The sequence below is a fragment of the Molossus molossus genome, unplaced genomic scaffold (assembly GCF_014108415.1).
Source record: "Molossus molossus isolate mMolMol1 unplaced genomic scaffold, mMolMol1.p scaffold_m16_p_20, whole genome shotgun sequence".
Taxonomy (NCBI): domain Eukaryota; kingdom Metazoa; phylum Chordata; class Mammalia; order Chiroptera; family Molossidae; genus Molossus; species Molossus molossus.
Genome location: NW_023425356.1, coordinates 43,585,856 through 43,613,262, shown reverse-complemented (window position 1 = coordinate 43,613,262; position 27,407 = coordinate 43,585,856). Strand labels below are relative to the sequence as shown.

Here is a 27,407-nt window from a genome sequence, read left to right as displayed (position 1 = left end):
GTCAGAGGATGTGGTGTTCGATGACAGTGGCTGTACTGATTCAGCTCTTACCACGGCCTGGGAGAGCTGGGAGAGATGGGACCATGGGGAAGATGCCTCTGTCCTTGTTCTCTCGGGACCCACAGCCTAGCAGGGCGAGGACCAGTTCCCTTTAGCAAACAGGCGTGTTCTAGCCAGTTTAATCTATAAGAGGGACCCGGAAGACCACGGGGGTGAGGCAAATGCAGGAAAGGGAACAGGCATGGAACAGGTCCGGTGCTCCGTGGGGGGACCAGGGATGGCCGTTTGGGCTGGACTTGTCCTGGCTGTCGCTTTGCAAACGGTTTGTGTCATCGCAGGACCAATGGTTCCTTTCCCTGCACGACTTGCCCCCCCCTCCTGGGAGAGGGAGATGAGCCCACTCTGGAGGGTGGTGCTAAGTGAGGCTCCGTTGCCCTTCTCTCCCCCCCTCGCAGGCCTGCAGATCGTGCTGAAGTCCATCATGAAGGCCATGGTGCCCCTGCTGCAGATCGGCCTCCTGCTCTTCTTCGCCATCCTGATGTTCGCCATCATCGGCCTGGAGTTCTACAGCGGGAAGCTGCACCGCGCGTGCTTCACGAACAGTTCAGGTGCTCGCTGGTCTCTGCTGCTGCTCCCCCTTCTCCCCGGGGTCATCGGGCCACTTCAGGGCATTGGTTAGAGACTGTCCCGCCCTACAAGTAGAACCGGAAGCTTCCTTCGGAGGCACAGCCAGCCCAGATGGAGCATCTCCGTTGGACACTGAGCTTGCAGAGCTAGTAGCCTCCTAGGTTTGCAGACGGAGGGTTTCCAAGGAGGTCTCAGCTCCCTCGTCCATGGTAGAAGGCTATCAGAATGCATGTCAGAAACCATCTGTCCAAAGAAAGACCCTTTGTCCAGTGGCCTCTTTGACCCTCAGGCCAGTGAGACCGAGGACTTCACAGTCAAGACTTGAGATGTATCTGTGGAGATGTCTTTCTTCGTGGGCCATCTCCCTCTCTGCTGTGACCCACACACAGTGTGGAGGAACGGAGGCAGCTCCGAGCTTGGCTCGGCCGGGGTGCTTGGGAAACTGGTGGGGTCCACAGACCCCAGCTTCTGCTCTCTTTGTAGCCCATTTGCCCTTTGCAGGTTGAGTCAAGTGCTGTAGGAGGAAAGGGGGTGGGGGAGAGGTTGAAGGAGCCCAATTAGGCAGCGTGTGTTTTTATGAAATAATCTTTAAAGGACACCTTCCACCTTGGATTTTTATTTTTTATTTTTGTCTTTTAGTCAAGACCAGGTATTTAGGCCAGGAGGAAAAAAAAAAAAAAGAGTTAAAACTCACCAAAGGGATTGTAGTGTATGATTGTCCCCAAGAGACCCAGCAAGAACTCAGGGTCTGTCCTGGGGTCTGAAGTCTAGAAAATCAGTGAGATTCTGCCTTCCCCTCAGACCTTTCTGGGTGCTCTGGTCCTGGAAGTTTCGGGTGCACACGTGAGGGTGGAGGCTGTGGCCTGTGGAAGGTCGGGGGCCATGTGCAGGGGCAGGTCCATTTCAGAGGGTGGAACACTGGGTCGAACACGTGGCACCCAAGTCGTGAGGTGTGGAAAGGTCAGAGATGGACAATGAAGGACACATCTTTCTGTGGGAAATAGAATTGCATTCTTGTGGCTTCCTGGGGTCAGCTCCAGCTCATGCTAAACACCACGTGGCTCGTCTCCCCCCCTCCAGGTGTCCCGGAAGGACTTGACCCCCCTCACCCGTGTGGCGTGCAGGGCTGCCCGGCTGGTTCCGAGTGCAAGGACTGGATCGGCCCCAACGACGGGATCACGCAGTTCGACAACATCCTCTTTGCCGTGCTGACGGTCTTCCAGTGCATCACCATGGAAGGGTGGACCACCGTGCTGTACAATGTGAGCGGAGCGGGCGGGTGGGAGCAGAGGGACACAATGGGGCATGAGGCCTCTGCATTGTTTGGGCTGGTCAGCCTGGGGAACGGGAGGGCTGGGGATGTGTGTGCGTGTGTGCGCGAGTGTGTGTGCGCGCATGCGCGCTCAATCGTGGGAAATCTTAGCCTCCATTGTCTGGCCTCTTGCTAAGTGGAAGTACACAGCGTTGTAATATAGGAAATTACACCTCATATCTGCTGGATGAACAGCTAGTTAAATTGGACCTACCCAGCAGTTCCAGACGATGTTCTGTGACAGGTGGGACGTGGTGGTGGGATTCAGTAAGGGTACCAAGAGGTACATAATTCTCGGTTACTGTCTTCCGAGAGCTTACCATTGGTCTGGGAAGGCATTACAGTGGTTCTCAACCTTGGCTGCACATTAGAATCAGCTGGGAGCTTTAAAAATTTACACCCCCGGGCTCCACTCCAGATAAGTTAAGTCGGAGTAGCTAGGGGTAAAGGCCTGTCATTGATTTCTTTTTTCTAAAGCTTCCTGGCTGATTCTAATAGTCAGCCACTGTCAAGAACCACTGTGTTACAGGCACATAAGAAATGTCCTTAATTGTAGGACTCACTGGGGATGCCGGGGGAATTCAGATTCCCAGGCCCTGTCTGTGCAGGGTTTGCTTTTGTGTCACTTTGAATTGTTGGTGAGCTCGTCACAAGTGCCCCTCGTGGTTCACATGATCAGACACATTCGCAAGGCTCTGAGTTGGCACACACGGCCCCTGTCTGACTGCCTGTGGGGATGTTAGAGGGTCCGGCATGGGGACAGACGGTAGGCAGGTGACCGCTGAAGTCTCCTGTGGCTCCTGGAGTCTGACTGAACAAGTTGTAAAAGGCACGGTGCAGGTCTAAGTTCTCCAGTAAGACAGGGTCGGGGTTGGGTGTGATTTGATGCCTAAGGAGCCCAGGTGGGCAAAGCCCTTCGGGCAGGTTGCCGTGTGAGTAGGTGCTTACAAAGGTCTGTACCCTCCTCTGCATCCAGCCGGCCCACCCCCACGCAGACACCGTGGGAAAGACCATCCCTCCTGCCAGCATTTCCTCAGCCCGCCTTCACCCGAAGGTGCTCTCTGCTCCCCTCTGACCTGATTCCATCTGGTAGAATGTGGTGGACGGGGCACAGTGTGGCTCATACAGAGCCCCCTCTAGGAGGAGCTCTGGGCACAGGCTCTGCTGGAGGGAAAGGAAACACTAGATCCCAGAAGAGACTCAACCACGTTGCAGTGCCTGAGCAGCCGGGCTCTGCATGCAGCCTGCACAGGTCGGCGCTTGGCAAATGCTGCCGGCCTGCATCTGGCCGGCCGGGCCGCGCGAGGCTGCAGGGGCTCGCAGGACCGAGCCGCAGGCTGCAAGGCTCATCTCCTCATCCGGACCAGACCCAGGGACCAGCTTGTGCCCTGCAAGCCCAGGGGTCACATGTGACTAGAAAACCCTTGAGGAGACTGGGATCCCCACCAGCCGTGGTGGGGTGGCAGGAGGGAGGGAAGGAAGGCAAGGTTGGTGAGTGCAGTCTCTCCTCATCTGGGACATCTTGGGGCCATGTCACTCAGATTATCCAGGCACCTCCAGGAATGACAGCACTGGCCCCATGGTGGCGGGTGCCGTGTGTGGGTCTCGGGGAGTGATGCAGTTCAGTTGTATGTGTAGACTCACCTGGGCGACGTGATAAATGCACGGGAAGCCCGAAAGGAGAAGTGTTGCTGTTGAAGATACAGGCGTGATCCGTTGGTCCTCCAGAGCCAAGTCGCAGATGATATTGAGACAGGCAGGAACACAGATGGAGAATCACTCATCACTTATATTGGTTCCTGTGTTCATTCACTGAACATATACTAAGTGAGCATCTACTGTATCTCAAGCACTGTGCTAGGCATCAGGGAAACGGAGAAAAAGTGCCATGGTCCCTGCTCTCATGGTGCTCTCTTCAAATTCCCATCTCTCCCTAGTCACTTATCCAACATATGGATGGAGGTCACACAAAGGGATGGTGACCCTGCTCTCCTCTGTAGGTTCCTGCCACTGAGGAAGTAGGGACGAGGAGAGGTCAGGCTGCAGGCCCTCTGAAGCCCCTCATTGCCTTGGCTCCCGGCCAGCCCATCCGCCCCTGAACATTGTACTGAATGCATCCTGCTGCCCCTGTGGCTAGGTCCAGGGTTGCGGGATCTAGTTGAGCTGTAGGACTGGTTTCCAAAAAGTAGCTGGATGCCCATGGGCAGAATGACCCATGTCCACTTTGAGATGACATCACTTTCCGAAGCCTTGGATCTAGGGGCACGGCGGGCAGCCAGGAGTCCATGGGCAGAGGCGATAGTCATAGTGAGGTAGATGACTACACCCAAATTCAGGGAAGTTGGATGGAAAAGGCACCCCGTTCTCAGCCAGTGGAACAAGGACAAAGTCTGGCTCCCTCGGAAGAGGAAGAGTCAGCAAAGGCTGAGCTTCGTGTGAGCTGGGAACTGGGTGTGAAGCGTGACCCCGGCCGTGCTCCCTTAGAGGAGCAGGTGCACACTCTGGGGGGAGGGCGTCTGCTCCCCGAGGAGCAGGTTCAGCATCCTGGGCCCTTCCTAGCATTGGGCACAAAGCTAGCAGTATGTGGAGTCGTCGCATCATAGAAGGTTTTAATTTACCCAATTTCAGCCATCCAGCTTGGACGGGAAAGAGCGTCAGGGACAGGGAGAAAAATGACTTAAATAGTCCAGGCTCATTTACCTGCCGATCCTTTCGATGGGATTAGAGATGCCCAGGATCTTGGCCGAAAATTGCAGATCCTGGTAGTCCGTGTCCGCACTACCTGAGTCTTTTCCTTCTTTTAATTTTAACTCCGAATTTTGTAATGCAACATGGTGCATATATATTAGAACTGGTTGCACACCACGGGCTCAACGATAAACAACGAGTCAACTTAGCATCATAAATACCCGTATATATGTATGTTTCTCCACAGAATCACTCAGTACGCCAAACCACCGCCGCCACCACAAGCTACAAATGGAACTGTGTTGCTTCCCCTCCCTGCCACCCATTCTGGGAAGGCCCTCCAGCCGCTTATTTCCCCACACAAGGAAAAGGGGAGCCCCTGTTTCCCAGTCCAACACCTCTTCTGTTCATTGGTGGCAACAAATATGGGAGATTTACTGGTGCCAGTTGGTCCAGACCAGCAGGTACACAGAAGCTCTCCAAGCACTGGGACTCGGTCCCCCCCTTTTACATACAAGTAAAGGCTTCTCTGTGTTTGCATCTCTTACCTGCGGCACCGGCTCCCCCTCAGTGCCTCCCGTGACCTTGCGGTGCTCTACCATTGATTACTCTTAACTCCACTTACACGTAGCTTTTCTTCTTGTAATGATTCCTATAAAGGGGCAGGAGGGTTCCCATTGTCATGGCAACCCGAGTCCCGCATGCTCCTTCGTCTCTACGAAAACTTCCCCTCTGCTTGGTCAAACTCCAGCTGTATTCTTGGCTTCCCTCTCTCTGGTGGTGGAAAGAATGCAGAGCAGTCTGTGGTTCTGCCGGCTGCCGCTTCCTGTTTTGACTGTCTCTCCAAACAAAGGTGTCCTCACAATGGAGGCTCTCCCCTGTTCTTGCTAGTTTAATCCGGGTATTTCTCCTAATCCGGATGGGGGTTCCCCCTCCGGTGCAGCGCGTGCTCCCTCCGCCAATGCTGTTCACCCTGCAGATGCAACTGTAACTCAGGTAGCAGCTTCTGACCCTCAGCACCTGGGCCAGATGTGACTCCCGGAACTGGCTTTTCCCCTGCTTCTGGCCTTGTTCCTCTCTTGTCATTCTGGGTTTGGTCATCTGCTGCTTGCGTTCTGAGGCCTCAGGTACAGGTTGCGAGGTTCCCAGTCTGTGTCTGCTTTTCCTCCGAGCGGTGCTCAAGCCCACTGTCTCTTCGCCTGCGTTTCTGCGGCTGGAGCTGCTGCTGTCCTCACTGGGTGCTGATGAACGTGTGCAGATGCAGGCATTGCGTGGCGACGAGCTGTTTCTCCAGCCTAGCAGCTGTGCCAGCTGTGTCTGTCCCGACTGCCTGGGACGCTCTGTGCTGCTGGGTGCGTGAGGTTTTTATAGACGTTCCTGGCTTTGGGCAAGAAGAGACACCTCGTCGTCTGGTGCTTTCTGAGGGTCTCCCCGAGCCCTCCGAAGTCCTTTGGCCTGCAGCGTGCCCACGGCCCTCTTTCAAGTTGCCTTCTCCCCGCTGCACATGGTTAGTATTTGTTACGTGGTTAACAGGGACTCACTTCGCCTTGTTGACGGTGTGCTTGTGCGTCATGCCTGACAATAACGCCGTATCCAAGGTGAATGAAGACAGTGCCGTCTCCGACTTCCCGAAGCGTCACTGATTTTATGGTATCGACAGAGAACGCCGTTGGTCTGGGGTCCATGAGACCAGGGAACCAGGGAATGTGTTTACACCTCTTTGCTCCAGGCTGCCCCCCACCTCCTCCACATGCCCTGGGAGCAGAACATGCTCAAAACTCATCTGACAAATCGGGGGCAGGAGCCTCCCGTCATGTAGCCGGAGCAGTAAGTGCCCAGGCAGACCTCAGGGCAGGAACATCGTGGGAAAGTGTGTAGATTCCTGTACCCAGGATCAGTCACTCTCTAGAACAGGCTTCTCCTCCCCCACATCCCTGTCTGCACTGCCCTGTCCCTGTGTCCCTGCAGGCGTCTGGGACCCTGTGATACAGATGACCCTTAGAATCTGCTACTAGCGTTTATTCATCCGTGACTTGTCTTACACGCAGAGGAGCTGAGAGGTGCGTCCCGGGAGTTAGTCTCTCTTCTTTCCCTTGGAGGCTGAGCAGTGACACAGGTTGGGAGGAAGATTCAGAACCGAGTTTAGACATGAGTGAAGAATTTGCTGTGCTTATTTGATACGGTGGTGTCAGGAGGGAGTTCGATAAATGAGTGTAGGGTAGGAGTCTAGACTGGAGATATAAATCTGGGCGTTTTCAGTGTATGGATGGTATTTGAAGTCGCGGGACTGGATAGAACAGCAAGGAAGTGAATATGAAATGATGGGGGGAGGACAGGTTCCAGGGGGCGCTCCTGTGCAGATGCTGGTAGGTTGCAGAGTGGCCAGCAAGAAGGAGCAGTAGGGGGAGAGGTGAGATCGGGGAGTGTGGCATGCTGGAGGCCACCTGAAGAGAGGAAAGAGGAAACGGGATCACCTGTGTCAGCTGCTGCCCATGGGTCACGTCAGACGACGGCTCAGAACCCACGTCGGGGGCCCGGAGGTCCGAGTGGGGCTGAAGTGCCTGGTTGGAGAAGGTTTAAAAGGAGCTGGAAACAGCGCGTACAGACTGTTGTGTTGCGTTTCGACAGGAAGGGAAGCAGAGAACATGGGGCAGGTGGGAAAGTACCATTCATCTGCTGGCGAGACTGACCCACTCGAGATTAAAGTTCACTGATGACGAAGGAGAGGGCAGACAGTTGGTGGAGCCACCACCTAGGCAGGTGGCAGGGGCTGGGATCCAGCCATTCGAGCCCACCTGGGGGGCGCGGCTGGGCCAGAGCTCCGCGCTTTCTTTGGGGTTAGTGCTGATGAGGTTAGAGTGAGACCCGTGAACGTGGTGTGTTTTCCTCTGGTCACAGGTGGCCACCGAGGTTCAGGCGGGACGCAGGTGGAGAGTTGGCTTTAACCAGACAGCTCTTGCCAGGCCAGTGGGACTAGACGACAGCGGCCCAGCCTGCTGTGAGCCTGGCAGGGAATCCCAGCGAGGCAGGGAGGGAAGAGGTGGGGTGGACCCATGAAAGGGAGTAGAATACATCAGATTGCCGGCCCTTTCTGAAATATTACTCTTGAATTTTCTGGACAAAGTCCATCTGAGGAGTAAGTTGAGAAACCCGTCTCAAGGCATAGAGGAAGTAGGAAGTGGATTCTGAAACCAAATGTTCTGATTTCTAATTCGATGCTCCCACTGCCCCAGCAGGAGGGGGACGCGTGTGTCCGTGAATGAATGAGGTGTGTGTGCCGTGGCGGAGTGAGCTGTGGCCAGCCGGTCCGCACCTTCCGGACCCCTGAGCTCCCGCTCCTGGGCGCCTGCTTCGGCCCCGTTCAGAACATTAACTTGGGGGAACAGCGGGGGCTTGACGCCCACCAGGCCCACCCACGGCCCTCCCAGGCGTTGTACTCCTCCGGGGTCCGTCTGTCTTTACTCAGCACAGTCACGTTTGCAGCTCCTGCTGCTGCCTTCGGAGTCCTGGCCTCCACGTTAGTTACCTGTCCTCTCACCTGCGCTGGGCCGGGAGCCTGGTGACAGTCCTCCGCCCCGGCTCCCTCTTTGCAGGACACCAGGGTTTTCTTTCTTTCTCCTTCACACACCTTTTCCTTTATAGCTGCCCCCACCCTGAAAGTATTCCTACTCTTTCACATCCGGCTTGGTTTCTTGGTAATTCGTCGAGCCAGAGAAGCCGTCATGTTTGGGGCTTATTCCAAATCCGCTAAGTTTGCCTCCCGATCGGGGGCCTGCATCTCACACCCCGCACCAGGCCAGTCTCCAGCTCCCTTGGCTGTGCAGAGCCGGCAGGCTGGCACACGGTGCCTTTCTTGTGCCCCTCGTAATATGCAGTTTAATCGCTGATCCGCGACCAGAGGCCGCGGGTGCCGGATGAGTCACGAGGTCTCGGGCTGTAATCTCTCTGCGTTGAGGCGCCGCCAGGCCCGAGGGCTCGAGGGCAGAAATGAGCTGCAGCGGTGTGTGTGCCTCTGGCTGTTGCAGGCGCTCCCCACTGGACCCCTCCGGAGCCCAAGGCCTGGTGGGAGCTCAGCCGCACGGGGTGGCACCGTGCGGTCTCTGGCACACTGGGTGAGCCGAGAGGTCTCTATCCGTTGTTTCCTCAATGTGTCACTCTCTGGAAAGCTGTTTATTGAGCATTTTCTCCCAGTGGGTCCATCTGAGGATCACTTGAGGGCAGTTGGTGTCACTGCGGATCCCTGGGCTCTGATGGGATCTGATGGACCCGCAGCTCCAGCAGGAGGAAGCAAGACTCTGTTTTTGCAGCAAGTTCCTCGTCGTTCTGAGCCACACCGGTGCTTGAGAGCCGCTGTTGCGCGTGACCATGACGACCCGGCCTGGGGAGGGCGAGTCGGGGTGCAAGGTGGAGAGAGTGCTCAGGAAAAAGCCTTCGGCCGGCCCCTGTCCCCACTGGACGGGCTCCATGAGGTCATACTTGATTCAGAATCTGTCTGATATAAAGTGACTGGCACTCATGGGTAGCTCGGGGAAGATGACCAAGGCCCACTGGCATTTCCATCCTCCGGAGGGCACTTGGCCCAGTGCCTCGCCCCTTGCCCGCTGGGTCTCACTCTCCCATCTACCATGCCCACTGCCCTTCGCCCTGACAGAGGACTTGTCAGCTGAGATCTGTGGATGGCTTTGGTAGCATCTACAAAATGTATCTCGAGTTTTGTTTTCAAAATATATCTTTATTACCACGCTTCCTTGAATCCAAGTTAAATACCACTGATGATGAGATCGACTGAAAAATTTCCTAACAGCCTGTCCAGGTGGGGGGACAAAACCCTACTACCTTCTGTCTGTCACATATCCGTATATTGTGAGTTCCAGAACCCCAGCTGCAAGGAAAGGACACCTTAGAATTGAGGGAGTGGAACATGGCACGAAATAGAAAACCGCCCTCATTTAAGAAGTCACACGTAATCCATGTGCGCTGGGCCAAATTCTCACGCCCAGAGACCACCCGCGGTCGTGCTGGTGCGGCTCCTTTCTGCGCAGACCTTGTCGCAAAGCGTCTTTGTCATCGGCACGTTCACTTGAACTCCGTGTCAATGTGCTGTCGATCAGAACACCTGTCGTTCCGCGTTAGTCTGTTCAAAACCCCAGGCCTGGGCTTGTTTGCTCACGTGACGTGATATAAGTGAGCACACTCTTACTTCTCTGTATGATTCAGGGTTTTCCCAACACTGTGAAAATCAAACCACATACAGACATAACTGGATGCCAGAGCTGATTCAAGATGCACGACAGTCATTCCTAACCCCGGCTTCAGATGCTTTTCTTCCTGAAAGCAACCTCACCTTTGGAGTGATCGATTCTACATCAGAAACATGTTGTTTATTATAATTCAAAATATACTTATGTTAAATGGGTAAAACACTTTTACGCCAAACGGTGCCTGTTTTTGTAAGTTGTGTACATTTATGTTCGGTGAAGATCTCATCTGAGAAAATGGTTTCTGTGTTCGAGGTGGGTTAGGAATCCTGGTCCCACCTTTCCTCCCTGTGTGACTTGGGTGACTTACTTAACCTCTGTGCCTGGGCTCCCTTCCCGGTAAAGCGAGGGTAATTGTGGTGCCCACCTCATGGACTTGTGCTAAGAATTGAGTGGGACAGGTTGGCCCCCAGGAAGCACTGTGGTGTTACAGTGTCATTTAGAGTGTCTGCGAAAACCACTCGTCTGCTGTAGACAAAGCATCTATCTCCGCTGCCCCCTGTGCAGATCAGACTGGTCCCTTCCTGTCTCACTGTGTCTCTTCCCTTTGCATCTTTCCCAGTTTTGCATCCACGTTCTTTGAATTACCCGAGCTCAGTTTTCCCTCCAACGTTTTGGTACCACCTCCTCCAGCAAGCCCTCCCTGACTGTTCCTGAGAAATTCAAAGGAGAGATCTTTCCTCTGAGCCCCTTTCCCCAGAATTAAATATTAGTAGCCCTCATTTGGCTTCTCCCGGGTTTCCCTATTACAAGTTGCCTTGCAGGTTTGTCTGTCTTTTTCCTGTGGAATTGTCATTCCGTCTCCCGCAGTTCCCCCAACCACGTTAAGTATCCCGCAGGTATCCATCGATGAACTGATTCCACCGAGTGGCTCTGAGGACCCAGCAGAGGGCCTCGGTGCCCAGACTGCCCGGCTGTTCAGATGAGCGCGCTGTGGGGGGTGTGTGTGTGGGGGGGGAGGGGGCCCTGCTCGCCCGCCCTGGGCTGTCACCGCCCTGGCCGCTGGCTGCTTTCCTGCCCCGCTCCAGCTCACCTCCCTGCTCCCTGCTCCTCTGACAGGTAGAGGAGGGGAGAAAACCGACCAGCAGCGGGGTGGTAATTTATTGGAGTGTTTATATTTTATAGAGGTTTGTGTGTAATTAGCAGTTTGTTTCTGTGACACAGTTGGCCTCTCTGGCTTGGAAACTGACTCTGAAATACTCTTAAAGAGACCCACACCTAGGCCACCCGAGAGAGGGTCCCGGATTTGGAACAGAAGGAAGAAAAAGCAGACCCTGTCTCTGTGATGACACATGACCAAGACCAGCCCCCAAATTGAAGACTCCACACACACACACGCATGCATCCTGCAAGTTTTTTCTCGGGTCACTCTCTCTGTTGCTGAATCCACCTTTGACTTGGACCTTCCTACAAGCTCCACTTTTTACCTTTGTGAATACCAGCCTGGGATCCGATGTTTACAGTGAGGATCAGGGCTTGGCCACCGGATCCCCTCCTGCCCTGAGCTCGGATCGCAGGCGGACCACCTCTGTCTTCAAGTGTCCACGAGCTGAAGAAATGAATGTGCATTAGTGTAGTCAGTAGTGATGGGGGTAACCGCTTGCTGTTCCTACTGCAGAAGAGTCTTGTAGCAATTACATGAGCTAAACATATGAAAGTGCTTTGGAAACCACACCCCGCCCCCGCTCTGTGAGTGATCTTTGTATGACTTTTTGCTTCTGTGAGCTGTGCATGTGTAAACTCGGTTTTGCAACATGAGCAGTTTTTCTTTTTCCTATTCAAAGGGAGCATCTGGTTCATCAGGGGCACAGAAGGCAAATTCTCCATCATGTGTCCTGCTTCGTGCCCTGGGTGTTCTCGTGACATGGGTGTTGGCTTAGAAGTACAGTGTCGTTTATATTATAGACAGCTGAAGAACATACCTGTAGGTGATCATACAGTTCGTGCTCAGCTGCACGGCCTCGGACTAACTGGGGCAATGCTGATGCCGCAGCTGCCACTGAACCCCGAGGTGCTGTCAGGAGGCTCTGCCCTTCGTACGCGGCAGGGCAGACCTGGCATTCATCCATGGAGTGTTCCTGAGTGGGCAGGACGGAGCCCTTGATAAAGTTTTCACCAGCCTGGCATAATGAGGAAATAATGACATGGTATTTTTTCATGAAACTAAATCTGTCCAACTTGAAAGTGAATTTTAAAAAATGATCATGTTCTTTCTTGGCAAAAGCCTGTTGCAAGCTTGTATTCTTTTGTTTTGGTTTTGTGAAAATTCTCTGATCTGTGAAAGCTAAAATGATGTATGGTAATACAGATTTTATTTAACTAAATAGATTCATTTATTAATATAATTATATTGATATAAGTAATTTACTTGTGGACACACAGTATTGCTGTTAGCTTGGTGCTTGAGTTTTCTTTTTCGTTCTGGTGACACTGAGCTTTTTATGTTGATTTTAACAAGAATTAGTAGTTGCTTAAGTGACTTGTCACTGAAGAATGAATATCTTAGCAAACCAATTAGGCTGGTGTAGTGAATACCATAGGAATCGGCAGATTAGGTATTGGATTGTACTCAGAAGACTCGACTGGGTTTGAGTCCAGGTTTTGCCTTTTATTAGCTCCCCCCACCCCCACACACACACGGAGATCTTCAGCAAGTCACATGATCTCAATGAGACTCATTTTCCTCTTCTGTGAAATCGGAGCACTGACTCAATACTGAATTCATATTGTGTGGTAAGAATTCAATGGGCATGCGTACGTGAAGCTTTGTGCACCAAGATATGTAAGGTTTTATAAAAATACTTGAAGCTTTTGAACAGTTATATTGGGATGTTCACTACTGGCTCCACAATGCAGAATTTCTACATATCATCTTTAAATGCATTTTGACAGATGTGGCCAATGGGGTCCCTTTGAAGAAAGGTGAAGTATTGACGATATTGTTGGGATCTTTCTCTTTCCTTTGCGCTCAAAGCATCATAATACATGAGCGTTTTCAGCCGTCTCCTTGATAATATACATTAGAACCCCGTCCTCTGAGTGATCCGTATACAAACAGATTCCTAGATGGAGGCAAGAAAGGGAGGGTGGGAGTTTCGTCCTTTCCCGGGGGACTCCACCTTCATCTGAATGATGGAGGGGTGTCCCCACCTGCCTTGGGGTGCTGCTGCTCCAGCTGTCTTGCTGAATCCGAGAGGCTGCCCTTCATGATTTGGAAGGAAAGGTAGCGCCCAAAGGGCAGCAGGCAGGTGCACACCCAGGTGAGCTCACCTCTCACCACCGTCATCATCATGTTCAAGTCCTGACCCCACACATGTCCCCCAAACACAGGAGGGGCTGGGTGGTCAGTCAGGCCGGCACAGGTCAGTCAGCAGCTCCCCTTTTCCTAGGCTTTCCGATCAGGGCTCCCTCTCTTCACCTTCCTCATCTTCCCCAGGTTTCCCACGCTCCTCTTTCTGGGACAGGCTCCTCTTCCTTAGCAGGTTACATCGGGGTGACATCACACCATCCCCCAGGGAGCACGCCACTGGGGCGAGTTGGGAAGTGTCGGCAGCCAGGCACCCACGGCTTGCCAAGTCACTAAGATCCTGCTCCCCAAAGAGGTGGGCACCCGGGGCACCTCTGGACGACAGATTCCTTTGCCTCACTGAGCCAGCATTCTGGGTCTTCCCTCCGGGCCCTCATCCGCCCGGGAACACCGACCTGTCTGCCCCCCGAGCTACTGGAAGCAGCTGTGACAGCCGCGCGGCGCCTGGAGAGGTTGCCGCCGGGAGTAATTGCCCGCGCTTGGTCGGTGCGCCTGTGACAGCAAGAGCGAGGGCGCGAGCCTCTCTTTTGTATCCAAGTTATTTATTGCATTCGCCTTACGACTTCCATTTAGAGCTCAATAAACTGCAAAGTAGGTTATTTAAACTGGATATTGGGCGCCTTTCGCAAGGGGGGAAGTGGGCAGTGAAGAGGGAGGGCTGGCAGGGTGGACAGAATAGCTCCAGAGGCAGGACCCAAAGGAACAACCTGGCCCTTCTCCTCCCTTCCGCGGGGTCAGGTGTGCTGTGCAGCTCGCATAGCCGGGGCCCCTTTGCTGGAGGGTCTTGCAGAGCCTTCGCTGTCTCGGGCATTTGGGAAGTAGCCCCTTGTGGACATATCTCGATTTACAGTTGATTAAATAAACGAGTGAAGGCGTGGCCTAGCACTGCAGATTGCACTGACTACCTGGAAAGGTGTCTACCCCACCTGGAAAAGTAGCTCCCCACCTCTCTGGGGCCTGGCATGATTACAAACGTGCCCGGGCCTCGTGCATCCCTACAGAGGGCAGACAGGTAAGGGAGCGTGTCCTCAGGGCACTGTGGTCACTGCGCCCAGATGCGGTGTCAGGGGCTCATCTACGTGGAGTAGAGTGTCCCCAGGCCTGTGTCTGCGTGAACATTCTATCTCCAGCTCCCTACAGGCCTGGGCAGCTCTTTGTCATTTGCAGCAGCTCTTGGAGGATCAAAATCACTCATGAATTTTCTTTTGTTCAGATTTGATAAAGGGTCTTTCTTGAGCACCAGAAGTACTGTACATAATTCATAACACGAAGCGAGATGAAGTAGAAAGAGCGAGAAAAGATAATAACTGAGGAATTAAAAGTTTTAAGCTTTGTCACAAGCTGGGAGGATGAGTCAGCAGCACATATGTCTTGAGGGGGAGCTTTGCACAGGCTGGTTTTGGGGTTGGGGCCTAGGTCTCCAAAAGAAGTGGCAGAAGGAGGGGTGTGGAGGAGAGGGCGTGAGGGGCAGGGAGGAGAGGGGCAGGTCGTGCGTGGGGGTGACTTCTTGCCCTGCCCTGCCTCCTCCCCTCGCCTTGAAGGAAAGAAATATCCTAGGCCTTAATCATCTCCCCATCTCTCTTTTCTCTCCTGGTTTAATTAAATTCCTATTCTAATTTGGAAGAGCTTGCATATCCTTTTCTGCTATGGGGACCAATCTCTTCTATGAGACCCGTCCTGGCACTCAGAGGAGCTACGACCTCTGTGGGGACTTGGAGAGGCTGTGGCTTTGCAGCCACGGGCAGTGCAGTGCTGAGCAGGTTGCTCAGGCGGAGAAAGGGCATCTTTTGCTGCTGTCAATCATCTTCTGTGTGCCAGGCACTGTGCTGGGCACTGGACATGTGTGACCTCTAATTCTTCGGTAATCCTGAAGTTGACTCTGATGGTTCCTTGTTTGACAAACGAGAGAATGAGGCACCGAGAATGAGTGACTCAGGTTGTCCAGCTGTTAAGGCGGAACATCTGGATCGGAACCTAGTGGTGGTTAACAGGGAAAGCCCAGGCTCTTTCCATCACTCCGCTGCCGTGGGTTAGAGCAGAGTGGGATGGGTGGGTGGGTGGGCAGCTCAGTGCGACTCCATTTCCACATCAAACCAGAGTGCCTCCTGACTGCCAGGACCTGTGCTCGGTGCTGGAAGGTAAAAGATGCCGTCCCCACCCTCGAGGAGGGAAGACAGACTTGTTCACTGGGTGCTGTGATAAGGTGTAGTAGTTCGAGTGCTATGGGGACATGAAGGTGATGGACTTATTCTGGGCTTCATAGAGAAACCTCCCAGGGGCTTGTTTGGCCAAATGGTTGCCTGGTGGGTTCAAGGAACAGCAAGAAGACCGGAGACCACCCCAAGAGGGATGAGGAGAGGGGAGGGATCAGGGTCAGGGCCAGAGCACACTGGGTCGCGTGGGGTTTTGTTTTTCATGTGATGGGAAATCTTTGAAGTATTTTGAGCAGATGAGTGACGTGATCTGATATCTGTTGAAAGATCACTGTCTGCCGTGGAGAACCGGCCACAGTGGGACAGGAGTGGAGGTGGTTAGGAGGCGATGGTGGCAAAGTCTGGGGTGATCATGCCGGCGGCGATGAGCGGTGGTCAGATTGGGCTGTATGTTGAAGGCAGAGCGGTAGGACTTGTTGATGGATGGACTGCAGCATAAAAGAGAAAGACAGGGACCAGTGATGGCTCCTTGGTTACATTCATGTGTTAACAGTGGTGCCGTTTACGGAGACGGGGGCCTAGAGAAGGGACAGGTTGGTTGGGGAGGGTCAACAGTTCAGTTGGGGACAGGTTACATTGGAGATGCCTGTTGGATGCCTATTATTTATCCAGGTTAGAGATGTCATGATGCTCAAGTGGTTGATATGTGAATCTGATGGGTCTGGAGCAGAGGAGAGAGCAGGGCCCGAGACAGGCATTTGAGAGTCATCAATTTATTGATGGTTTTAGAGTTGTGGGATTGATTGGCTGATGTCCCATAGGAAGAAGGCATAGGGAGAGAAGAGGACCAGGGACAGAGCCCCAAGGAACTACAATTTAATATATATTAACACAGCTGTAGACCTGTTACTAAGGCAGTGAGAACTTGGGAGTTTTCTCTTACAGCTATTTCTTCTGGAATTTAGCCCAAATATAGCATTATTACTTCTTTTAGGAAGTTATCAGATAGTAACATGCTCTAGGGCTAGTTTCTTGATTGTGACAGGGAGTACTTTGCCATAGGGGCAGAAAATAGGTGTTCCCAAGCCAGCCAATGAGCTTGTTTGGGACAGCTAGACTTTCAGGTGTGGATGGAGCTTTTCAATCTGTCTGCTCTGCTCCGGCTCAATTTCCTTTTGAGTGCTCCTCTTCTCCTGTGAATGTTATATTTTCCCTCAAGATGATGCTGTTTATAAAGCTGTGTTTTTATTTCTGTAACTGTACTTCTTTTCATCCAACAAAATGTATCGATGATCGGCTGTGTACTAGACCCCGCTAAAGGGCTGGAATGCTCCCCTTCCTACCTTCTGGCTCCTTTTTAAATTCCTTTCCTGCGTTCAGTGACCTCCTCTCTTCCCCTGGTCTTGATCTGTTTACGTTTGTTATGCATCCCCCTGTACATCACTATTCATACCTGTTACAGGCAGACCTCAGAGATACTGTGGACACAGTTCCAGACCACGGCAATAAAGCGAGTGTTGTGATAAAGCAAGTTGCCACCTTTAGCTGGTGGAAGTCTTGCCTTCCATTTCTAATAAAAAGCAACATTTGTGACGTGCAGTAACACAAAACGCAATAAAACGAGATATGCCCGTATGTCATTCATCGTTGGACATGGCAGCTGCCGAATCTTGGAACCATTCTTGATTTCTCTTTTTCTCTTGCACCCCACATTTAATTCGCCAGTAATTCCGGTTGGCTCTGCATTCCGTTTATTCAGACCGACCACCCACCCTGACCTCCAGCACTGCACCCTGGTCCAAGCCACCATCTCTTGCCCGCGTTACTGTAGCGTCCCCTGCTCGTCCCACTTCAGTCTGTCCTTACCATCCTGGTAAATGCAAGTCAGAGCACGTTACTCTGGCGGGCAACCCTCCAATGGCTCTCCTGTCTCCCTGAGTAATAGCCTAAGGTCTTGCACGGGTCCTCAGGACCCTACATGATCTCCCCAACTTGCAGCTCACCACCTCCTCTTCCGTGCACCTGCCCCAGCCACAGCCCCAGCCCAGCGGCCCTCTTGCCGCAGCCTGTTAGGCATGCTCCCGCCCCTAGAGCCCTGCTCTCTTGCTGGCATGTTCTTCCCCAGTTAGCAGAGTGCGCTCACGCTGTCCCCTCCTCAGGGCTTTACGCAGTGACTCCTTTCGTGACACCTCGTTCAAATGCAACTTCCCCCTTCCCAGCACTGTCTATCCCCTTCCTGCTTTCTTCCTCTGCAGAGAACTTAGCACCGTTTCGCACAGTGTGTATTTTACCCATTTGTTTTATCTGAAGGCTAACTTAGCCCACTAGAGTATAAACCTCATGAGGGCAGGAGTTTGTCTCACTTACTGTTATGAACAGTTGCCGCCGTACTTGGCACAGTGTCTGCCGAATGACTAAATGACGGTCGGGTTCGCGGGGCAAAGGGGAGGTCAATGTTCTGCATCTTTTATGGTTCCTGTTACTTCCTTGGTCATTGCACCAGGTCCTCGGGTGACCCAGTGCCTTTGTGAGATGGTGGCTGCCATTAGGGACCTAATTTTTGGTCTTAGAACAGCACTGCCATGCGAGAGGCCAACTGGCCTCCGCAGGGTTGGTCCATTCACCTGGGTGTCCTTAGTGTGGTTCGCGAACTGACCATCCCAGGTTTGAGGTTCGATCAACCCATAAAGGGCCTCACTGAGGTCCTATTAACAAAAGCAACCGTCACTCATTACAGGGCCCACAAGATCCATATTTCTGCATGAAGACAGCTGTGGGGTGACGGGGGGACAGGGAGGAGACCAGAATCCCCAGGGCAGTCCTCATGATGTCTTCATCCAGGCTCCGAGCTGACCTCAGCAGGCCTGACACACTGGGGGGTAGGGTTTGAGTCTGTGAATGAATTGGAGGTAAGTGAACCTTAAAACCAGAAATGAGAACCTAGGGCCCTAAGAATTGGGAAAGCCTTATTTGTATCCTTGGGGCTCTGTAGAGTTGCGAAAGGAGCACGGTGAGGAATCGCAGTGTTCTAAGCGCTTTATAGATATAAACGCACCGAGTTTCCCAACGACCCTTTGAGATCGGACTGCAGCCCTGTTTTATAGCCGAGAAAAACCACCGCAGTCCGTTCCCACAGTCTGTGTTTTCCACCGTGTGTTGCAGCCGTCTCGAAATGAGTGCTGCTGAAGGACCATTTAGGAGAAGAAGAAGTTGTTTGATATGCTTACGTACTGTGTTTTGATTCGTGATCTTGTTGTAGGGAGCAGCTGTGTGTGAAAACTGACGACTTTATGAGGCATGCTTATGTGAACACTAATTAGTATTCCCAAGGGAGAACACCTCCCCCCCACACCCCCACCTGCCCTCCTGCTCCTAGCTGGAGGCTTTGCTCATGACACATTTTCTTTCTTTTCGTGTTTTCCTAAGAGAGAATGTTAAGGCGGGACTGTCCTTTTGTTCCGATGAATGTCCTGGAGGGTTTGGAGCACTTGAATAGCAGTCAGACGCTATTAAACACTTTTCACCTTTGATCCTCTGTACTGAGGAATTCTTGATTATCCAGGAAAGGTTCTAAAGTCATCCGAGGTGCCCATTCCTGCCTTTCCATCCCTGGGGAGGTGTCCCGGCAGGGCAGGGGCGGCCAGGTCTACAGCAGCCCCTGCAGGCCTCCAGGCAGCTCAGGCAGAGAGTGTTGGGGAAAGACACACAACACTTACCTGAGATGACGCGGGGGTGCCCTCTGACCCGTGGTGACAGGTGGCAGCTGTCTCATCCTGCGAGCACTGAGTGTTTGCTGGACTCATCCTGATTGCTGACTCCCGGGCGTGGTACCCAGATGCCCAGCCCTCACGCCCCAGTGCCACCTGTGGCCTGTAGCAGGTGAATAGTTTCACCCTGACCCTGCCTCAGGCTGGGGTCCCATCTCCACTGCCAGAGTATGGGCCTTTGGGGAACCCACTCCACCTCTGTCGGTCTTCCTTTTGGGGGAGTAATCAGGCTCCTCCGACCCTGTTACCCCCCCGCCCACACCCAGATAGACCTGAGTCCAAACAGCTCGGAGAACAGTGTCCTCCCTGGGGCTCGACCGTGCTCAGTGGGGAGGGCGGCTGTGGACTTGTTTGGGAAGAGGAGCCCAGGTTGGCCACACTTTCTGGGGGCTGAGCCTGGGAAATGGAAGAGGCGGGGCGGTGGGTGCGGCCCCGAGTCGGTGTGACATGGGGGCCGCGGGGTGGTGTTTCACATCGTTGGCCCTCACCCTGTCGTAGGCTCCTAGCGCCACCTCCTCCTGAGAAGGGCGAGCCGGCTGCCCAGTCACTGGCGACGAAATTGGGTCGCCTGTGACGGTTCCTAGGGGACTGAGGCAGAACTGTGCTCACTGCACACCCTGCCCTACTTGAACCTCCACTGGGTCTGATGCCACATGTCAGCTGGAGGGCGGCGAGGAGGCCTCTCGGGGCCACTGTGATCTCCGAGGGCCGGGCTGGGCCCGGGCTGCGTCCCTGAGCCTGGGAGGGAGTTTCTAACGGAGGCCAGGGCGCGTCTTTGATCCCTTCTCGGTCCGATTTGTAGAACAAGGGAGGACAGTGGCCCGAAACCCCTCTGCGTGTGGGAGGGACAAGAGGGGCCGATTTGTCATTCTGAGCATGGAGGAAGGGACGGGCGATTCCCCGGCGTCTTTGCTCTGCCCAGAGCCGCGCTCCCCAGCTGATGGCTCTTCTCTGGGAATGGAAATAAGGGGACCTGTCCAGAGAAGGAGCGAGCGCGGGAGGAGAGGAGAGGAGAGAGTCACTCTGAGTGGGTGTGTGCATGCTCCTGCATTCACGCACAGCCCCCAGGAGGCAGCTGGGGAGGAGACAGAAATGACAGCGGTGGGGGAGAGCACTGAGCCAGGGGAGGAGGAGGCGGAACGTGGACAAAGCAGGGACTCAGCTGCCTGGAGCAGCCGTGGAAGAACCTCATGTGACCGGGAGAACGGCCGGGGAGGGATTGAGGACCAGGGCAGGGAGTCCTGTGTGCGTGCACGCGTGGTGTGCACGTGTGTATATTCATGCGTGTGTGTGCATGTGTGCCCATGTTTGTACACATGTGCACCTGCCTGTGGTATGTGCGTGTGTGTGCATGTGCGTATGCATGTGTGGTGTGTGCAGTGTGTGTGTACACGCATGTGCACACACTCCATATTCCAGGTCTGTAACACCCCTTATCCTGGAAGCCAGGGCGATGCCCGAGCGTGGAAACCTCAAGCCAAATCACATGCAAGAAAAGAATCCCCTTTATTGTGTCCTCTTCTTTACGCTCTTGAAACAGGAATAACAATTTTAAAAAATACAGAGAAAAAAGAGAGGCGGGGGGGGAAATCTGTCAAGGAGGTATGAAAATTTAATCAGTACCCAGTGTTCTTAGCAGCTCGGGAGCGAGCTCAGATCCTATTATCTATCTCTGGCTATTTCTGTCACCCCCGGGCCCTCAGAGCAGGCTCACCACTGCCCAGCATCTGGGAGGCGAGCCTGGAGCCCCCATCCTGGGCTCTGCTGTAGGAGGGGAGACAAGAGGGCCATCATCTTGGGAAGGTTCGGGGCAGAGGTCCTGGGTTCTACCTCGCAGGTATTTACGCAGAGGGTGCTTTTAGTGCCGACTTTCAACCAGAGGTGCTGGCTATAAACTCGAGGTAATTCAAGCCTTGGAAACTCAGCCACGTTGCCTTGGGTGCATGGACATGGACTCGTCTGTCCTGCTTTATCTCAGTGACATGCCGCACAGTCGCTCCTTCCCTTCCTCTGGAAGCTCGTGGCCCTGGTGACATGCAGGGTCCTGTTCCCTTCCGTCTGTCTGGCTGCTGCTTCTCCTCCGGGCCCTGATTTCTTTTCACACACTCTTTCTCTGGGGGATATCGTTGAAAGTCCCCAGACCATGCACTGATGGTTCGAATTCATAGTTCTAGCCTAGAACTCTCTTCTGAGCTCCAGGAGTATGTGGCTAATTACCTACAGTTAGCACCCTTCCTAAATACCTCACATTAATGAGCCTTAAACTGACGCCTGGGTCCCCAGTCTCCACCCCAGTGAAAGAGCCACCGTCTATCTAGGTGCGTGAGCCACAAGCTGCGGCACGTCCTTGTTCCTTCCTGCTCCTCCCCTTCTGTCCCCATCACACACCACGTCTGATGACGCCGCCTCCAAAATCTACCCCAGCCTGTTCCCGGGTCTTCATCTCCATCACGACTACTCTGGTCCCCGGATGACTGTGACACCCCTTGACTGTCCTCCCAGTCTTCCTTCAGGTGTGTCTTTATTCCGTTTTCTCCCCTGCAGCCAGAATGATTTCTCAACCTGCACATCTCCCATTTCACGTTCCTCTCCAACGTGCATGGGGTTTCTGTTGCACTTGGAATATGGACAGAGATCTTTAACGTGATTTCAGGGCATGTGGCCTCTGCCAGCCAGCCCAGCCTCGGTGGCCCTTGGTGTCTGTACTGTGGCCATACTAGCCTTTGTCAGAATTATGCACACACACCCCCCATCCCGTCCTGTCCCCAGCCCTCTGCCCTGCTACCTTTGGACTTCCTGTTCTGTATGTGCAGCATGTCCTCCCTGGGGAGCCCCTTCCAAGGACAGACCCCGGGAAAATCTTTCCCGAACATCAACCCTAAACAAAGTCAGCTCTCCCCAGAAATCACACGCACGACTCTGGAGCACTTGCCACTGCTGTACTATTCCAGCGGTTTGCGTAATGTTTTATGCAACGTGTGCCTCCTACTAACGTAAGCTCTATGAGAGCAGAGCCGTGTCTGTCCTGCTCACCTTGGCGTCGCCAGGAGATGGCACCCCGCCCGCCCACTGTGGAGACCCAACAAGTATTCTTGAATGTCTTGACCACCTCGTGTCCGGGGCTTTGACTGAAGCACAGGGTGGGGCTGGGGCAGAACATTCAGAAAGGTGTCACAAAGCATCTTGCACTTAGGACTCCTTCGTACCTGGCCCTATCCCGTTTGGCGTGTCTCCGGCATCCCACACCCTGTGGCCCAAACCACCTGGGTTGTGAAGAGCCAACCGCTACGTGTGCTGGGCCGCGGCTCCTGCCTCCGGAAGCTGCAGCTCTCTGCGGAAGGCCAATGGGATCATTAACGGTCATGCACCTTGTCTACCCTTCAGGGTGCTTGTGAGGAAAAGGAGTTCATTTGTGTCCAATGCTTTGAGAACAGTGAAGCTCCGCGGAGGGTCGGAACAAAGCGAGGCTGCTGGGGGCCGGGGGAGGAGCATGGCTCGGCGGCCGTGGGGCAGAAGGTTCCTGGAGGGGGGTTGGGACGAGCTACGGAGACGTGTTTCAGGCGGGGTCCTGGCAGGAAGCAGCAGGTGCCTTCAGGGGGGTCTGAACAGGGTTCCACGAAGGGACAACTGGAGAGACGTGGACAGGGCCAACAGGCCAGCAGGAGGCCCGGACCAGGTACAGTGGGCTGCCGTTTCTACCCACGCAAGGCGAGGAAGTGAGGTCGTGAGAGGCCGAGGGGCTGCCGGAACGTGATCACAGAGGGACCCAGGCAGCCAGAATGGCCACCCTGCAGCTGGAGGCAGTTGGGAAAGATGCCGTCCCCCAACTCTGTCCTGCTGCCGCTGAGTCCTGTGATGAGCTGGAGGGCTGGCCAGGGGGCACAGCGTGCAGGTGCCAGCCTCTCAGGGCACAGAGAAGGGCCGAGAATAGATGGGGGAGGAGAGACAAAGGGAGAGGAGCCGGCACCGGTGGGTGCACTTGGGGAAGACCTGAGCGAGGAGCTTTGAGAATGTCCAGGCGAGGACAATGGTGTGAGCAAAGGCAGAGAGGCTGGAACGTATTTAGGGAGCAGCTGAAGTCAGTGGGAAGAAGGATCTGAGAAGGAGGGAGCATCGCCCAAACCAGAGGCTGTCAGGTTCGGACAGTTGGGTTTCATCCTGCCGACAAGGGACATTGAAGATGATTCCACAGGGAAGACCCCTTATGAAAACTGTTGGGAGCAGTGTTTTGGGCAGAGGTGTGTAGGTTGAGGGAAGCAAGGTGTGGCTGGCAGGTGGCTGTCATGGGACCTGATGGGAGGGGCCAAACAGCCCAGTGAGAATGGACAGTGCTGGATGAACTCCAGGACCATTGGAAATGGATGGGGCTTGGATGTGCAGTTGTCATTCACTGGGGACGTTCACAGGGAGCCCCCAATTCTGACATTTCTGGGCGGCACCCTTTGCTTGCCCTCCCCACAGGCCCATGCCAGGGGCCTTTGTGACCAGTGCTGGGCTCTTCTCACCCTCGGGCATCTGTGCTATGGCTGCCTGCTCTCTTGTTTCCGGGGGCCTCGCCCACATCTGGGTACTGCTGCACGTTATGACTGGAAGACTCAGGAATGACCCACTGAAGGCTTCAGTCTGCGGGGCCGGGGCAGCGCCATTTCCTGGCTGTCTGAGCCCCCTGCAGCCTGGACCGACCGGCAGCTTTAGACTCAGGACAGTCACGTCCAGAGGGGAGCCCCTCGGGGCAGCAAAGAGTATTGAGCTTGGGAAAAAGAAACGAAGACAGAGCATTTTTCTCCCCTGCCTTTTTTGTTAGCTTTGCCCAGCAGGGCCACCTCCTGCCCGGCTCTCTGGTGCCCTGCCTTTATTGTAATGCCAATTCTTATACATCATCTGCCAGGCACAAAAGGTACATGGGGCCCCTTGGAAACAAAGTGGCATTCTGGAGGTGCCTCCCAGGCTTAGGCCTGAAGTAAGACAAACAAGAAAAGAAAGCCTCCCCAGGAGGTGATGGCCCGGAGGAGTGGATAGGACCAGCTTGCTTCCCGGCTGTCTGGCCCCTCTGTGCCCCCTTTCATTGAAAACTTTTCTTTTATTTGAGAGATGCTTATGTTTGGTGAGTTTGTTTTTTATTTCTTTTGTTGTTGGTTTTTGTCAATGGTCAGAGAATGGAGGCAAGATGTTTGGAAAGGATGAATTTTTGATGGGGACTGTTAAACCGAAAATAGCCAGGTATGATGGGGAAGTGTTTAGCAATAACGGCCCCAAGTGTGGCAGAACAGAAATCGTGAGAGAGGCACAGTGGGCAGGGGAGTGGACACCCCAGATTCAGTGTGGTGGAAGGGCACTGGGACAGGGTGGGGGGCGGGGAGGTGGGGAGAACTCTGCCTGGTGCTTGTGTGCAAACTGTAAGAAAATCGCCGATGAGCCAATGCAAGTCATCATAATCATTTATTCATTGTGGCAGGAAGCACTGTTCGTGTTCTCTATGCATTATCTTATTTCATTTTCACAACAGTTCTAGGGGAGCGAACTATGAGTTTCAGTGTGTAGATGACAGAACGGGCCATGAGTGAGTACCTTGCATCAGTGGCGCAGGTGACCCTCACACTCAGGTGGGTGAACCCAGGATTGCGAGGGATCTGGATGTCGCTTAGCCAGAACTCCTAACTGGCCAGCCGGAGTCCGAGTGACCAGCAGAGTGCATCCCCTGTCCGCCTTCCATGTGTTTGGTGCCGGTCCAGAGATGGTGAAGAAAGGCTGAGGAAGGTCCTATCTGTTTGGCGTGTCGATGTCTCTTCCTGATCTTCTTACCCTAAAAGCCATGCTCCCATGTTATATAAGGTTGAGAAGAAATCTCCTCCCGGACAGGTCTGTGGGTGACTGGGGATCCACAGAATGCATAGGAGGAATTGCTGGGAGATACCCAAGGGCATAGCTTTTCTGCAGCACTTGCTACCTCGCCTGTTCTATAGAAGGCGGCCAGCTGCAGAGGACGGTATTGAGGACCTTTGGTTTTGAAGTTTGACGTGCCAAATAGTCTTAATTATTCTTTGCAAAAGAGGAAGAGCTTCTGATCCAAACGTTGTTTCTCATCTTGCATCATTGAGAAGTTTGAAAGTGGACCTCGTGAACTTGATCGAAAGTCTTATTGGTGAAGACCTGTGCTTGCTCGGGGAGGCATGCCAAGCTGGCGCTCCGCGGCCCAAGAAAGCCCTGCTCACATTGTCACGAGCTCGCCAGCCTCAGCGGGCATCTGGGCTCGTGCCCATGGGACCCTTCCATGGCCAGCTCAGCACGCGGCTTTGCTCTGGTATAAATAAAAACAATGGAAAATGGCTATTCACCGGACTTTCACTATATTCTGGGCACTGTGCTGAGGGCTTTAGATCCGTTATGTCCAGCTCTTAAATTGTGATGCAGCATCACTGTCACTTCTCAGATGAGAGAACAGACACGGGACATTCATAATTATCGAGGTCACACAGTGAGTAGGTCTGTCTGAAGATTCCTCAGTTCATGCTCTTTTTTAAATTAATTAATTAATTAATTTATTTATTTATTTTTTATCCTCACCCGAGGACATTTTTCCATTTTTTGTTCAGGTAGAGTGGGAGGGAGAGAGAGGAACAGAGAGAGAGAGAAGCATCGATGTGAAAGGAACACATCGAGTGGCTGCCACCCGCACAACCGACCAGGGCCGGGGACAAACTGCAACCAAGGTATGCGCCCTTAGCGGGAACCGAATTCGGGTCTCTCTGTACCGCAGACCGACGCTCTAACCACTGAGCCAAACCGGCCAGGGCTCAGTTCATGCTCTTAACCTCTACCCAGTTACGAAAGATCTGCTTTGTCCCACACGGTAGCCCTTACAGGGAATAGTTCACCAGCTAATCTATTTCCATGACAGTGAACCTCCGAGCCAGACCTTGGGCAAATGGGGAAGTGTGTCTTCTAACTACCAGCCTTCCTTTCCTTGGGAATCGGGTTTGTCAAGCTCCCCACCCCCATCATCACAGTCAACGCAGGCTTGCCTCTCAGTGGGTCCCTGTCAGCTTCTCTTTCCCATTCATTCACTCCATTGTGGGGTGTCAGTGGGTCCCTATCAGCTTCTCTTTCCCATTCTTTCACTCCATTGTGGGGTGTGTATTGCCTGCTCACTCTGTAACGGCTCAGCTGTGGGCAGTGCTCTAAGGAAAGGCGTTAATTTTTGTTACTTACCCTTTGGCTTGATTTTAAGTCAGTGTTTTCTCTGGGAAAACAGTTGCTGTTGAAGACTGACTTCTAATCAGAAAATGAAACACTTTGTCAAATACCAGCAGCAGGCAGGTGGTGTGATGGTCTGGGCAGACACACCTCTGCTGTCCAGCCAAACAGCTGCCTTTTCCCCCTCAAAAGTAAGATAGACTTGAGGTGCATTCGAGTGTGATTTGAATCCTCCTCCAGAGGCTCTGTCTCACCTGATGATCTGTAGATTTCATGGGGGCAGAGCGCTTTCCCCCAGAGAAATCAGCCCGCTGCCCCTGGCTCCATCTCTGCATTGGCTGCTCGGAAGGACCTTATTGCCAGTTATTCTAATGTTAAGCTGTTGAGGTTATTCACAGATATTCAACATTGAAAGACCCTGTGGTTAGGAGATTTTTTTCTTGGGCAGTTGGCTTAAGAATGTTACAATTCTTGCCCTGGCCGGCTTGGCTCAGTGGTTAGAGCGTCGGCCTGCAGTCCGGAGAGACCCGGGTTCAGTTCCCGCTAAGGGCATGTACCCTGGTTGCAGTTTGTCCCCGGCCCTGGTTGGTTGTGCGGGTGGCAGCCACTCGATGTGTCCCTTTCACATCGATGTCTCTCTCTCTCTCTCTCTCTCTCTCTCTCTCTCTCTCTCCCTCTCTCTCCTTCCCACTTTATCTGAACAAAAAATGGAAAAATGTCCTCGGGTGAGGATTTAAAAAAAAAAGAATGTTACAATTCTTAAGAGAGGACCACTCGTATCTGGTCTTTCTAGTATGCAGCCAACTGTCTGATCACCCTTGGCCTGTGGACAAACAATTCCCTTAATGTATACAGGAGGTGAAATGAGGTATCCTTTAAAAATACAAAAATAAGAGAAATGAGATCTCCCTCTTCATGTCAATACACACAGCTAAGACCGTCTGCTAGTCTGTCTCTCTCCCAGGACAAATTACGATACATATTGTTAGGGTGTTAACATAGGTGAACAAAACATGACCCTCCGAGGGGGTGCTGGCCACCTGTGGAAGCAAAGAAAAGAACCCCGGAGGAGAGCAGAGGAGGGGCCCATCCCATCTGCAG

General features: G+C 53.4%; 1 protein-coding gene across 3 annotated transcripts in view; it reads left to right on the top strand.

Annotated features, from left to right (window-relative positions):
* The window catches only part of CACNA1E (calcium voltage-gated channel subunit alpha1 E), a 281,976-nt gene that overhangs the window by 88,588 nt on the left and 165,981 nt on the right, over positions 1-27,407 (top strand). For all 3 annotated transcript variants that reach the window (XM_036272405.1, XM_036272404.1, XM_036272403.1), the window contains exons 5-6: positions 456-608; positions 1,708-1,889. In XM_036272405.1, coding sequence (XP_036128298.1) covers positions 456-608; positions 1,708-1,889 — 335 coding nt within the window. The remainder of the gene's footprint in view (positions 1-455; positions 609-1,707; positions 1,890-27,407) is intronic.